This window comes from Brachyhypopomus gauderio, chromosome 17 (genome assembly GCF_052324685.1).
Source record: "Brachyhypopomus gauderio isolate BG-103 chromosome 17, BGAUD_0.2, whole genome shotgun sequence".
Lineage (NCBI taxonomy): Eukaryota > Metazoa > Chordata > Actinopteri > Gymnotiformes > Hypopomidae > Brachyhypopomus > Brachyhypopomus gauderio.
The window spans coordinates 3,606,445-3,620,741 of NC_135227.1; the positions used below are offsets into that span (position 1 = coordinate 3,606,445).

At 46.6% G+C, this 14,297-nt stretch overlaps 1 protein-coding gene across 5 annotated transcripts; it reads left to right on the forward strand.

The window, feature by feature from the left end:
* Window positions 1-11: 11 nt before the first annotated feature.
* gpr137c (G protein-coupled receptor 137c) lies at window positions 12-13,672 on the forward strand. 5 transcript variants are annotated; one of them, XM_076977890.1, is made up of 7 exons: window positions 12-728; window positions 8,397-8,446; window positions 8,857-9,088; window positions 9,208-9,357; window positions 10,425-10,553; window positions 10,757-10,881; window positions 11,474-13,672. In XM_076977890.1, exons 1-7 carry the CDS (start codon window positions 342-344, stop codon window positions 11,697-11,699), a joined length of 1,299 nt encoding a protein of 432 aa, XP_076834005.1. In that variant the 5' UTR covers window positions 12-341; the 3' UTR covers window positions 11,700-13,672. The 5 variants fall into 5 exon arrangements, with proteins under 5 accessions (XP_076834005.1, XP_076834006.1, XP_076834007.1 ...); XM_076977891.1 differs by having other exon boundaries at window positions 11,477-13,672; XM_076977892.1 differs by having other exon boundaries at window positions 10,428-10,553.
* The last annotated feature ends 625 nt before the right edge of the window (window positions 13,673-14,297 follow it).

Below are 14,297 nucleotides of genomic sequence, written 5' to 3' on the forward strand. Positions count from 1 at the left end.
CAGGAGTTGTTTTTTGCACTGAAGGAGCTGCTTTGCAGAGATTGGGGGGTTCTCTGGAGGGATTTTTTTCTTGTTTGTTTTTCATATCCTAACTGTGGCCATCCAAGCTTTTTCTCACTCAATAACAATACTGATTTGCCGTTAGTGAGAGTAGTTTGTAGTTTTTAATATTTTATCTGGCTAAAAGCTGTTTGCTCTCAAGTTTGACGTTTCAGAACCCATTTTGTTGATCTCGTACATACACATCCTAGCTCTATGAAAAGTTTTGGCCTTTTATTATTCAAGAAGAAAACGTTAGAGCGTTTTAAATAGGCCAGTGTTGCATCCGCAATCTTTTCGATATGTTGTTAATTGAAAATCGGGTCAGTCCTGGTGTTGTCGCGTCTTTAGCGGACTCGTCTGGCGAACCGATCCGAGCTGCGGTTCCCCCTTCTGTGGAGCTCGGACTCACGGTTGTGCATACGGCTCTGTATTCGCTACTCTTTCTGTTTGTTTACTCGCAACTTTGGCTCATTTTGCACTACGGACACAAGCGCTTCAGCTACCAGAGTGTTTTTCTTTTCCTCTGTTTGCTGTGGTCGGCCCTGAGGACAACCTTATTCTCCTTTTACTTCGAAAACGTTGCCCAGGCAAGCCAGCTGGAGCCTTTACCCTTCTGGTTTTTATACTGTTTTCCAGTATGCCTGCAGTTTTTCACGCTGTGTCTGCTTAATCTTTATTTTGCACAGGTAAGTCCTGTTAATGCATTTCTCGTAGCCATTTTTTCATTGTTCCTGTTGAAGATTATGTTGATCCCCCGTGTCGCAAAGGCGAACATTAAAGCGTCTTTACGTACGTGAGCGCGCGCTGGTTGTTGACTGAAGCGCGAGCGTTAATCCCTGCATTTGTCTGGGCAGCCTGTGATATTTTCCCCTCTGCAAATATAGAAAACAAGTGGACTCCATTACACTAAGACATCACAATAAGCTTAAACTTTGCAATATAAAAACATCGCGATTTTAAAATTCTCCTAAGTCTTTGAATGGTCCTCTGGCCATCTGTATTCCTGACTTGTCTGCTTATGGTGCTCAGGAATCATCTCGAGTCTGATTGTTGTTTAGGGGCATAAACATCTCTTTACGTCCCATATTTCTGGGACACGCTCGCAGTTGGAGGTCATCAGTGTCTGCTCCCCGCCTCTCTACCTTACCACGGGCATTTCAGTGATCACGGGAGCCCGGTGAGCTCCATTGTTTGCACTGTCCCCAACACCCTTTGTGAGACATTAGTATCGGGTCCCTTTTAGGGCAGAGTCAACCAATTATCCCGTAGGGACCTAAGAGGAGGGTAAATATTGATAACTTTCCTGTAAACCTTTGATCTCTGTTACAGACTTGGAATTGTTTGGTCATGTATGGTTAGTAATTTCTAATTGAGGGCTTCTATCCAGAACTCCAGTGGCCACAGATTTCGCAGAGGGGTAACTAGTTACAGCAGAAGCACATATGATTTGTCAGTGCAGTTTGCCATAACCATCATGGCATATACTAAAATAGATTTTATGAAGGTGAAAATCAATAAACTGACATGTCCAGTATTGTTAGTTGCACACTAAATGGCTGTCTGCTGTGACCTTTTCTCACTTTTGTGACCCCACCCCAGGCCAGATATCAATCAAGACCTGCTTATTTAGCATTTTATTCCTCCCTCAGTCAGCACATGGAGCAGGGGCTGAATCAAACCAGACTGACAGGCACCTGCGGCCTGCCCGATACGCTCGGACTGCTTGCAGCGCGGTAGGGCCCCATCCGCGTGGGTCCGATGCCCCCTGCACTTTGATTTGTTGAGAGTGGAGGTTGAAGGCGAGAACCCGACTTGTTTTTGAGCTCCGGGCAAAAGCACTAACGTCGCTCGAGCTGCACGAGTTGGCATTTGAAGGCGGTGAGCCAATCAGAAGCGTCCGCAGGAGCATTACATCACCCTGCTCGGTCCTGTGCTATTCCAGGCTCAACAAAAGGGGGTGTGCGGCATTCCGCACCCCACACAGCCCCAGTGCAGACAAAGACGCCATGTGCACCGGTTCTGATCTGTCAGGGGCGAAATGCAGCGGCGCTAAGAGGAGCTTTAACAGAAGTCTGCAAGCTAGCGAGGGACCGGGCCGTGTTGCAGAGTGCACCGTCAATTTGTGGCCCTGCTACTATTGCCAGTGACCCCTAAAGGACTCTTAATGTTTCTTGTTGACTTGATGGCACTTCTGTTAATCCAAAGCAAATGGGGGTCTGTGATTGCAAATGGAGATCTATGGTAGCTGCCTGGTGTTATGGTGTCTGTTAGTGGTTATAGATGTAGCGGGGGCAGAGAAGAGGGTCTTTTGGTTTGGTACAGTACTGCAAAAAAAAAAAAACATTGGCTTGCACAGCACATAGGATGGGTGTTGACTCGTCAGTGATTCGCATTCATTCTGTGTCTGACTTGCAGAGGTGTGAGAAGATGGGGGGGGAGAAACATCTGTGACCTGCATTTTAATACTGTAAGTTTAAAAGTACATGTTAAAAAAGATCCTCTCCCTTTTAGCTCCCCTTTTCTTTCACACATCCTTTCCCTGGGATTCCCCAGAGGTGGGAGGAAAGTGATGACCGGTTAAGATTCAAGTACGTGTTCCAGCATCTATTCTCAGAGAAGTGGAAAGCAAAAAAATGTCTGCGCGCTGGGAGGCGTCCGCTGTACGACTCGTGCGCACGGAGGTCGAGTCCTGCGTGTAGGCCGCCAAAGTTTCCCACCTCGGCGGAGGCCGTTCTGTTCACGCGTGGCGTGGCGTGTTGGAGACACGGTGACCCATGTTGCGTACACCGATGCTGTCGGGCGGATTTTCCCCAACATGTTACAGTCACATCTATCATTCCATGGTCAGTCACTTCGTAAAGTGCGTCTGCTTTTGCGTTCCTTATCGCTGTAATTGTTTGCTGGACTTGTCTCTCTGATTTATTGGTTATTTGCTGCACTGTTTCAGCATGATCAATTTTAATGACCAGTTTGGGTACTTGGATGATGCTCTAATGAAAAGACTTACTTGGAGAATCATTTGATCTGAGATTCAGACCTGTGTCGGGGAAAACTGTACCTTTTGAAGATATTGAGCATGGAGGTCAATTTCTTATAAGAGTTGTTGTTCCTGTAAAGACTTGTTTGAGTGATCCATTGGAGGCGGGGGGGGGGGGGGGTCTATTAATGCACTCACCCCAGGAATCTCATTAATAACCATCCAAACAGTCTCCTCACCCACACACAACTGTAAATGTGCTCCATCGGAACATTCTGGAATGTTGTTTTTCTGTCTTGATCCTTCCTACTATCCGATCCGTCCTCAGTCATTGGGTCCGTTAAGCCCGTTGCCGTGTAGACTCTAACTGCAGCCGAGTCAGGAGAATCCACCTCTCACTGTCATGGGAAATATTGGTGTGTGTTGGTGGTTCTTCTCACTAATCTCTACATCTCTGACTGTGATCTTGTCTACAGGAAGGGCTAGCTGTAGGTATCTTTGTGCTACTGTGAAGTCGGCCTACGCATTCTTGTTAAAAAAAAAAACCCTGCTGCCAATATTTATTTATTTATATTCTCTTGATTGTGTTAATGTGTAACTAGGTCAGAGTTTCTTTGCAAAGCAGGTATGGCAAACTTGCTCATCTAATAAAGGCCGGAAGTAAGCAATGGTTCTGCCGCATGCGGGCTTGAAGGAAAAAGCAGCATTTAACCCTTCGGGCCGGACAGGCGTTCGTTTGTGTGTGTTCATAGTGTTCCCGTGCTTGAAGACTTCTTCGGGTGATGTAACGTGAGTTTTGTTGTCTGTTGTAATTCTGCCAGGTTGCGTCTGTCTGCCTCAGTGCGTCTGTCTCCTCCGTTCCTCTGCCCCTGATCATACGGGACCTTTGAGTAGCTGTAACTTGTTTGATTTATTGATCCATTTATTACAGACGTAATTGGTGATGTTCTGAGAGCACAAGAAGTGGTATTTTATATTTTTAGTTAAATGTGTGACCATTTGCCTGTAGCCCTCGACATGATTATTCTCAAATTAGCTCCAGATGTGTGTACATACTACCAATGTTAACATACTCACCAATAAACTTATATTGGTGAGTGTGATTAGTTACCTGTTTCTCCCCAACCTTTCCGTGTTCTAACTGTTTATCTTTCATTGTACTAATTACCACATGATGTTTGTCCTTGCGAAGCCTAATTTGTGAATTGTGTGTTAACACTAATTTTTAATGAACCTCTAAAGTGTGAAGGAACTGCAAACAAAGCAACAACTTCCACCTCATTCACTCGTTCATTCCTTTATGATGATGCAGTGGAACTCGAATCTCGATCTCAAATCCCGTGTAGTTTATTAAACGATTAACCTAACCGGTCGGCCATTTTGTCGTCATGCCCGGCTCCAAAGAGAAGGGTGGGTGTTGAGACTGGGTCCTGAACATGGAGGACTGTCTGAATTTGAATACCACTGCATTAGAAGATGTGTCCCTATGATGCGTGAGATGATTCTGTAATGTTGCCTTGGTATATGCAACATGAGTTTATGATGGCTAGCGGGAGAAGCATCAAACGCTCAGATGTTTTCTTAACTGGGCCTTAATTTTCTCTCTCCGTTGTGAGGAAGCGTCTCGGGTCTGCTCTCGCCCTGACCGCACTTCTCAGCTCGTGGTTCTGCCTCTGAGAAATGAGACTACGATGTTGGGCTCTTAAGCCGAGATTGCTTTCTGATCTTCCCACAGCAGTGTGTTTTGTTGAGCAATCAGGGTCTCGCTGTCTCTCTCCAGGGGGCGCGAGTCTCCCATGACCCCATGCAGGAAGGCCGGGGTAGTATTGGCACAAGCTCCCACCTGGTCAGGTGGGCCATTTTTCTAATCTTGTTTAAACAGAAGTAAAACTGAAGCAAGAGATGTGGGAGTATTCCAGAGTGTTAAGAGGTCTCCTGACCATTAGCAAAGGTGCTAAAACACTCTCTCTCTCTCTCTCTCTCTCTCTCTCTCTCTCTCTCTCTCTCTCTCTCTCTCTCTCTCTCTCTCTCTCTCTCTCTCTCTCTCCATGCAAAACAGGAAGTGCTGATTTGGAGCCTGTAAGCCTGTCTGATGACTTCGGTCATTGGTGTGTAAGGGTGGGGGTGACGTGCAGGAGTCTGGTCAACATCACGGCAAAAAGCACTTGAGGTGTTTGACTTTTTAGTCCAGCTGTCCAAGGAAAGGGGAAGAAAGATGCAGCTCGTGACCCAAAACTGTAGCATTGTGCACAGTTCACAAATATGGCTCAGACTGATGAGGAAGTGACACTGGGCAATAAAAATACTTTTTGGGGAACAAAGACGTCCCATTGCACTCCACATAGCACATTGGGGGGGTGTAGCGAGCATGTCCTCCAACAGTTTCCCCAAATTATCATGTTATGTCCACTGCTTTTGATCAGGAACATGAGAAAAACACCCCCCCCCCCAGCCCATGTATTGTATGTTCTGCTAGTGGGAGTGATTTTGGTTTGTTTAATGACCCCTCAGAACCCAAAACCTGGTTCTGGCTTCATTTCTTATTTCCTGCTGGGTTCTCTCACCCCACCGCCTCCCTCTGCTTTACCCTTCAAACCCCTTGTCGGTGCGCTCATGCGTGCTCTCTCTTGCTCACAGTGCTAAAGCTTGAAGCTCTGCAGTCATTAATTCCTCTTCCTGGCAAAAAAACCCCTCTAATGCATTGGCGTGTCCGTTGGCTGGCTGGCGTGTCCGTAGCCTGGCTGACACTTTCATAGCCTGGCTGGCGTTTTAAGTGCAGCTCGTATTCAGCAGGGGGACAGCGGCCAGTCTGTGAGTATACGAGTGTGTAGATCGAGTGACTGTGAGTATGCGAGTGTGTGTGTGTGTGTGTGTGTGTGTGTATCGAGTGCTGGCGTGTGTGCATGTCCACACGCAGGCCTTTTAGTACGGCTCGCGCAACTCTCACTCCGCGAAGGTAAAACGCTCCGGGCGGCCCAGTTCCCCCTGGACTGCTCCTTCCTCGCAGGATGACTGACACCCCGAGACTCTTGCACTGTTTATTCTGGATCTGTTTTCTCTAGTTTCACTCCACACATTAATACTGCATGTTCTAGAGGATCCCGGTCAACTGTCCGTTCGAAACCAGACACGACTGACATGCACAACACAAATGGGCACACACCCGCACACACAGTGCAAGGGCAGCTCTGCTGATACACACCAAAACACCAAGAGCAACTAACGCGCACGCACACACACACCATCAAGGACAACTCGGTGGAGTGTATGCTACAGCAGTGTGATGCTTAAAACTAAAATTTGACTTCTTGTAACTGCTGCCTAGCAAGGGGGGTGGGGGGGACAAGAACAGTTAGCCATATTCTGCCATGGTTTGACTTTGTATTTTAGAAATATCATCCCCTAAACTGCCCAAAAACCACACTGTTCTCACCCCCACATCGACATTTGGGGGGGGGGGGGGACCCACATCATCTGTTGTTAATTTGACCATATGTCTGCTGGTTTCCACTGATCTCAAGTCACTGTGTGGGCTCCATCCAGGTTGCTCTGTGGAGAACACTCCTGCTCCCAACAAGCCCCGCCCCCTTCCTCCTGAACACACTCACTCAGCCTTTTTGCGTAGGATGGAAATGACGATAGAAATGACATTCTCCTACTTCACATCATGTGATTTTTGCATCATGCTGTTGTCAGCGTTTCAACCGCGGTCCAACAAGGTTTGAGGAAAATGTATTTACTCCATGAAAGAGCCTCATGATCTAGTGCCTGGTAGACTAGGTCTTTGTCACATGCCGTTGTATTTTAAAGCACATGGTTATTGAATTGTCTTGATGACTGACTAGAATTTTAGCATGGCCTGAACAAGAATAAGTACTTCATAGGCAACTTGCTGTGTGCATTAGGGCTTGTTGATGTGGGCTGAAAGTTATATTGTTTAATACTTGGATGATAATAGTACATGATGGCATGGTGTCAACCAAACAAGCCTGCCTTGAATATTGCATATCTTGACACAGGTACACACTTGCATTAGTGTAGGACTAATCTAGAGTTTTAGTTACAGATAATTTTTCTCGATGTGCAGAATTCAGGACTATGATCATTTAAATATCAGAATAACTATATAATTGTTGTTAAAGACAGAAACCACATTCCCAATGGTTGATGCTTGGTGTCTGGTATTTATGTGGGACAGTCCGAGTCCGTGGAGATCACACATACCCATTCATTCATGTGTAGTCATGTGTGCTGGGATGAGCTGTATACTCATTGTTTCCCGTAGCAACATCAGTGATCGACTTCTATTACACGCATTGTTTTGAATATGACCTTAAACAATATGACAACATGCACTTTTTTGTTTTTAAACTGCAGTCTTATCTGATCATGAAAAAATAAACAAAAACATGAGTTTGGGAGTCATGGTTTGGAAATGGCCGACAGGTTATTTCTGGTCACCCAGACCAGTATGTAGCCTGTGTCTTGACCAGTTTTGACCAGTGTGTTCCACCAGCACCTGGTCTTTACAGTCAACTTTTCTGTGACCTTACCAACATGTCTGTATTCATTAGTTACCGAACTCTGGGAGACTTGTGGCTTTCAGACACAGGAGAGCTTGCATGGTGTGGCTTCCTCGTCTGTTATTTAAGTTAACAGGAATGCTCAAACCTTTTGATTAGTTTGTACTCTTTTTATGATCACTGTGCTCCAGTAAACATAGATCTGCATAAATTGTCCTCACTAAGGAAGGCTATCATGTACCCAGTGCTAGCACAGCACATGGGGCAAAATACATACACAATAGCTGTATTTTTTTAGTTTCACTAAAATAAATTTAGTTGCACACAATTGATCCTTCTCAATTGTTTTGCTGCAAGATCTTTTATACTAACAATTGAAGCTTTTGCCTCTAGAATAGAGACAGAACGTTTCCTGATTTCACCGCGTGATGTTGATGTTCTGGCAGACTAGCACCTGCACGCCATTTTCATTTCAGACACGGAGATAAATCTGGCTGTTTTCTGTCGGACACTTGTTAGCCATTCTAGAGCTGGGAAGGTTCAGTACCAATTGTTTGCTCAGCAGAGATATTTGTTTGAACAGACCTACAGATTGTGCCCTAGTTGTGGACCCTCTGTAGTAGGGGTTTATCCTGTCTTCTGTTTTCTGAGAATAGATTGCAGGGCACCTTTCCTCCTTGATGGTCATACAACACACACACACACACACACACACACACACACACACACACACAATCGCCTGCCCTACCTCAGCATAGCAAAACGGCTCACAGCTGATGCCCACTTGGAGAATGGACAAACATTGCATAATCGAGTTAATATAACCTCTCTCTCTGTCTCTCTCTGTCCCTCAGATGATGTGTAAAGCCAAAGCTAAATATTCCCCAGAGCTCAGCAAATACAAGTAAGTGACTAGTTTTCTCGGTTGGTCGAACCACTGTGGGGGGAGGGGCATACATTACCTGTCCAGAGTCCAGAGGTCAAAGAGTACAGGGATGTGCCACCCTGTGGGTGGGCTTTGGTATTGTAGAGAAATGGGCAATAAATGCAAAGAACCACTTTGATCATGTGATTAACGTCGCGTCACGTGTCACCTGAGGATGAGGCAGGAAGGTGGGGGGTGGAGGGATTAGGACGGAGCTTGGATGATCGAGTTAAGCCGGGAGAATAAGTGCATTTGTCAGCAGGCGTGTTAAAACCCATCCGTGAGCTTGAGAAGCTGCGTGCCTGGTGGGGGGGAGGGGGGTACATGAGGCTGGAAGATGGCACACCGACTCCGGGGTCGCCCATCGTCTTGTGACTCTCCCCTGACAGGACGCCCTTGAGGCTGGCCTTCCTGCTCACTGCCGTCTCCTTCCTGGTGGTGAACGTCACGTGCTCCCTGGTGGTGCAGACGCAGAAGAGCGGTGGTGGCGAGGCCAGACCGGTCGTGCTGGCGCGGGTGCTTATCAACGACACCCTCTTCGTCCTCTGCGCCATCTCCCTGGCCACCTGCATCTGCAGACTGGCCAAGATGTCCTCCGCCAACGTCTACCTGGAGTCGAAGGTAAGGGGGGACGATGGGACGTTCGTCTCTGTGCCACACTTCTGTATTGGTGCTACCTGGTTGGCAGTTGTGTACCCATAAGTCTTTGGGTCATAATACATTTGCCTTTGATGGTTCAGGGGACGACCGTGTGCCAAGCCACGGCTACTGGAGGTGCGGTGGTCCTTCTATACACGTCCAGAGCCTGCTACAACCTGGTGGTAGTGGCAGTGTCCCCCAGTGATCAAACCACCCCGTTCAGCTACGGCTGGTACAGCTTCGCAGACCAGGTAAGGTCTGCCTGTAACCTTCTGAAGAAATATCACGCAATATTTGTGTGGTTGCTGTGTTGATTTGCATCCAAAGTATCGGCAATTTGCGTGAAATGTTTCAACAATTTCTTCAGGATCAATAAAGATCTGTCTGTCTGTGTCTGTGTATCTGTTTTTCATTTCTAATGCAATTTTAGTCTCCAGTGATGTTGACAATTATGGAAATTAAGACTCAGGAAGTTGGTGTGTGTCCCTATCAGTATGTACTTGCGTGTATCCATCGGTATGTACTTGTTTATTTGTTTGTGCTATTAAACTCTTGGTGAACTTGCAATGTCCCAGATAAGCAACTCCTGAAGGAGCTAGTCAAATGAAAGAATCAATAATTATTCTATTTACTTTAAAGTGCAACTCGCATGAGACGAAGAATCAAATTTCTCTGTAGAACTCAAATGAACCAGTTATGCTCTGTAGAGTGGACCCCCCCCCCTTGAAAGTGGCCGTGTTAAAAAGATTTTAAACACAGAGATTGGTACAGAATCTCTGATACCTGTTAGGCTAGATCGTTTTTATATTTGTTACAGAGCTGTGGAGGCTATGATGGAGGCTACTGGCTATGATGCAGGCTTAATGCACTACAGGCCTTATGTTTATTGCATTTATCTCCTGTAATTGCTTATTTATAATGTGCCAGGATCAGAATAGGAGAGACGTCGGTCCAGTCTGTTTGGAGTGTCCTGTTGGGTTAAAAATAACAGCAGCCTGTAGTTCCAAGCTGAACACGCTGACCCAGTTTGTGTTGGTCTCCGAGACAGCCACTGGTTCCTCTGGCTGCGTCCTCATGCTCTCGACCTGCTGTGTTCGGGAGTGGTGACGTTTGTGCAGTTGGCTGTTCAGACCCAAGAACCTCCATTCTGTTGTTTGGATCGGTCTTTTTGAAACTGTTGGTCACTGTGTCTGATCTGACTTGTACCCACCTGGTGGAGATCTTGTGTTCAGATTAAAAAAGATCTTCTTGATCCACTACCCCATTTAGCTTAAGTGTGTGTGTGTGTGTGTGTGTGTGTGTGTGTGTGTGTCACAAGCAGGCGGATGTGAAGCACATCAGTGGGGAGGCCTACGTGGTCTTCGGGATCATCTTGTTTTTCTGGGAGTTCGTCCCCACCACCCTCCTTGTGGTGTTCTTCAGAGTGCAGCGGCCCAACCAGAACCTGGTGAGAGTCCAGTTCTCCATGGCCGTCCATCGCTGCTGGACAGGACTACTCTGCTCTCCCCCCAGGCCCCTCAGGAGAGCGGTTGTCCTGTCGAACACCATGAATTAGTCACCCGCGTGTTCTCTGCTCGCTACCAAGAGAACATCGTTGGGCCCGTCAGCCGTCACGTTCACGTGTCTGTATGTGCATGTGCTCTTCCTCAGGCACCGGGGGGCATGATCACTAGTCACAGTTTCAGCTCCAGGGCGTATTTCTTCGACAACCCTAGACGCTATGACAGCGACGACGACCTGTCCAGAAGCATCAGCTCCAGAGGAGAAAGGGGCAGGTCTGTGCGCGAAGGCACACGCACACCCACACCAGGGCTTCAGACTCCCTAATAACGGTCTGATTACCAAACGCATCCGTGTGGGAATGCTCCCTCGGTCATTAGAAGTGTTTGTCTTGGTCTTCTGTTTGTTGTTCCAGCTTTATGATTGAGCCATCTGTCTGTAGAGAGGCTTGTGAGGCTTCCAGGCTTTTAGAGAAGCCCTGTGCGCCAGATCGGATAATGCGGCCACAGCGTAATGGAGCCATGCGGCCCGCATCATCTCAAACTCCTGTAGCCCAGTTACGGCGTTGCACATCAACGCACTGGTCAAGCCTCATGAGTTATTCGAGATGGGTAACTCAATCTCATCTTTTAATGCATCAGATCTGATCACTGGCGTGTCAAACCCGTTGGTCTTGGAGGGCCGTGCCAACGTGAAGTTTGGTGTTTACTCTGTAATCAGAAGATGACTGTCGCATCAGGTTCCTGCTCTGAAGCAAACAGTAACCAAACAGTATTGGTAACCTAGCTCTGTGTGTGTGGTTTTGTTTATGAGGGTTGGTTTTTCATCTTTCTTCTTTTTCCTTCCTCCTTCTCATCTTTTGTACAGTAGTATTAACTCCTCAACGCCACAGGCGGGCCCCGGCTGGTACGGCTCCGTGCAGCGGATCGGCACACTGAGCGGGGCCCCTCACCTGTTTGCCGGACCCCAGACCTCCACGGCCCCCCTCCTCCTCACTTACGGCACCTTGCAGACCAACCAGCACCACAACTACTATTCCACGCCCCAGGACTACTATTCCACGTCTCAGAATCATTACACCCCCCAAAACTGAGCCGGACGGCCGGACCGAGCCAGCCCCTCTATGGGGGGGGGGGGGAGGGAAGTCGTAGGGTCGAACTGTCTGAGCCTCCTCTGAATGGACACACTCGCTCTGTTCTGATCCTCCGCTCACCTCCCCACCTCTGTCCCAGCACGCCAGCGGTAGCTATGGTGATACCCGCAGGGGATCGTTCAACACGGACCGGGTGGAGAGAGAGAGAGGTGGATCTCACCTTCAGCTGGTTGCTGCCCAGTCCCCCTAGACTGCGTTACTACTACACTTGTGATTCGGCGATCATTAAAGAGGCTACGTGGACCAACCTATCCTGATTTTTCCATATCCCACCCTGCCCCGCAGTGCGTTCACTGGGTTCAGAACCGGTTTCCCAGGAGCCCTCCACATATACGGACTCCCCTCTGTGCATCAGGATGCCTTATTTGCACTTAACAGAGGCCTATATTTCATATTCAGATGAATGAGGCCTGAATGTAGGTTATGGTTGATCTCAGATGTTTGGGGGGGGGGGGGGGGGTGGTGGTATCATTTGTTTTCCAGACAGTTGCCCTCCAGATGCCCTGTAACCCCAGAACCTGTGGGGGGTATCAGAGGTGCTCATGGTACTTGGTCCTGATGCTCATGTCTGTCCTGACTGTCCCTGGACTGAGTGAAGGGACTTTGGCACCTTTGACTTCAACCAGGTCCAAGCAGAACGCTTCTCCTTGACCAGCAGTCCCGAGGGGACAGTGTGTGTGTCGTGACTGCGAGACTAGAAGTCCAAAACTAAGGTGCAAAAGATACGAACGTTCTTGGAAAAGGGCAGAGCTGTGAATGCACCAATGAGAGTGGTCCAGGTCCAGGATTAAGGTACTACCATCTCACTGATTGGCTTTTAGCATGCGTTCCGAACTGGGCAAGAGGGCTCCTCTGCTTACTATGTATTCAGTATACATGTGTAGTTACATTCTGTATATTCAGTTTACATGTATAGCTACATCCTTACTACAGTGTCTGCTACAACAGTGGTGTCAAGCTCATTCACAGATGCCTAGAGATGTGCCATTTACATATTTTCTTAAGAATATCTGGTTGCACAATTTATGTACATAGTTTAAAAGCTTCATACCACCATTCCTCTAAAGTCCTTGAGCAGGGCCCCACTCACCAAAAAGGATCGACTTTCACATGCCGAGCAGAGACGTGAATGTACGGACACCGACAAGACTCCTACCCTAATTATGCACATTGTAATTAATATTAATTATGCTCACTATCATTAATAATTATTAATATTAAGTGGGTTTGGATGGAAGATATCGTCAATCAGCGGGCAAAAGCAATCGTTTTCTACATTGTCTCTCGCGTTTACGACAGTGCCCTTCCTTTAGCATACAAACACACGGGCCACCAGCTTGGATTTTAAACCATATTAATTTTATAATGTTTTTATTATTATTTTTTTATGGGTCTGACAGGATTTAAAAATGTTGACAGTTGGGTGTTTCAGATGGATTTAATAGCCGTGAGGCTTGATAATCATACCTTTTTGGGTTTTTTTTTTTTTTGTATTTTCTTTTGGTGGTGGTTGGGGTGGGGGTGGTTGCCACTGTTAGCAGACGTGTAGCGACCATGAACTTGGACAGTGAGCAGAAGGAGGCAGCTATAATCGGTGGGACACAAATGTGCTGGTTTAGTTGCAGTTTTAGTCCTACTACACTTGTATCTGAGAAAAGTATTCTGTTCACTATTAAAACACTTCCTGATTGACAAAGCAACAGAAATGTTTCCTTTTACATTTCGCCTGTTTGGTCCATTTCTGTGAAATTTGCTACATCTGCTCTCTTCTCTCAGAGCAGGTAAAGTCTTTATTGTATTTTTAATTATTTTTGTGGCCAATGATTGTAATGTTTATCCATTTTCCATAGTTCATAATGTCAGCACTACCAAGAAGGAAAAAAATAAAATTTTACTGCACTGTTTTTGAAAGATTTACAAATACTTTTGTCTGATTTCTTCTGTATTGAGTTTTGAGTGAGTATATTCAAGTTCAATTGTCATTCACATAGGTGAAGTTGTAATGTGGAACAGACTAAGTAGACTATGTAATGTGTAGCATAGATAGTTATAACTATATCCTTTCTCAATTAAGTAACCTGGAAGAGGTAAGTATCTCTAATCTGATTGAAGGCCTAGATGAAACACCCAGAATCACACCTATCTATGTAAGAACAAACCTATGCACAACTGTTAACGTATTACATCAAGTAATGCTGACCAGTCGAGACCTACACTTCTATATTTGATCCAGTGTGAAGCTGAGGTTTCTGTTCAGAATAGCAGTTCCAGCTCAGACAGACCTGTGGAGGCATTGATGGTCTTCAGTCCCCATGCAGGCTGTCACGGGGGACCTCTGCAGCACAGCACTGAATCCCAGCACATCACATCCACCCTGCTGACTCCACACTCTCCACTGGGTTCTGGATTCGTCAATCTTTTTCCATAAACAGATCTCTTGTGTAGGACCACTCAAGAACCTCTCAAACCTTGCATTGTAAAAATGTTCATCTTTTATTTGAACAGAAGGAACAAGGGGATATTTCCGATGATTGGTTC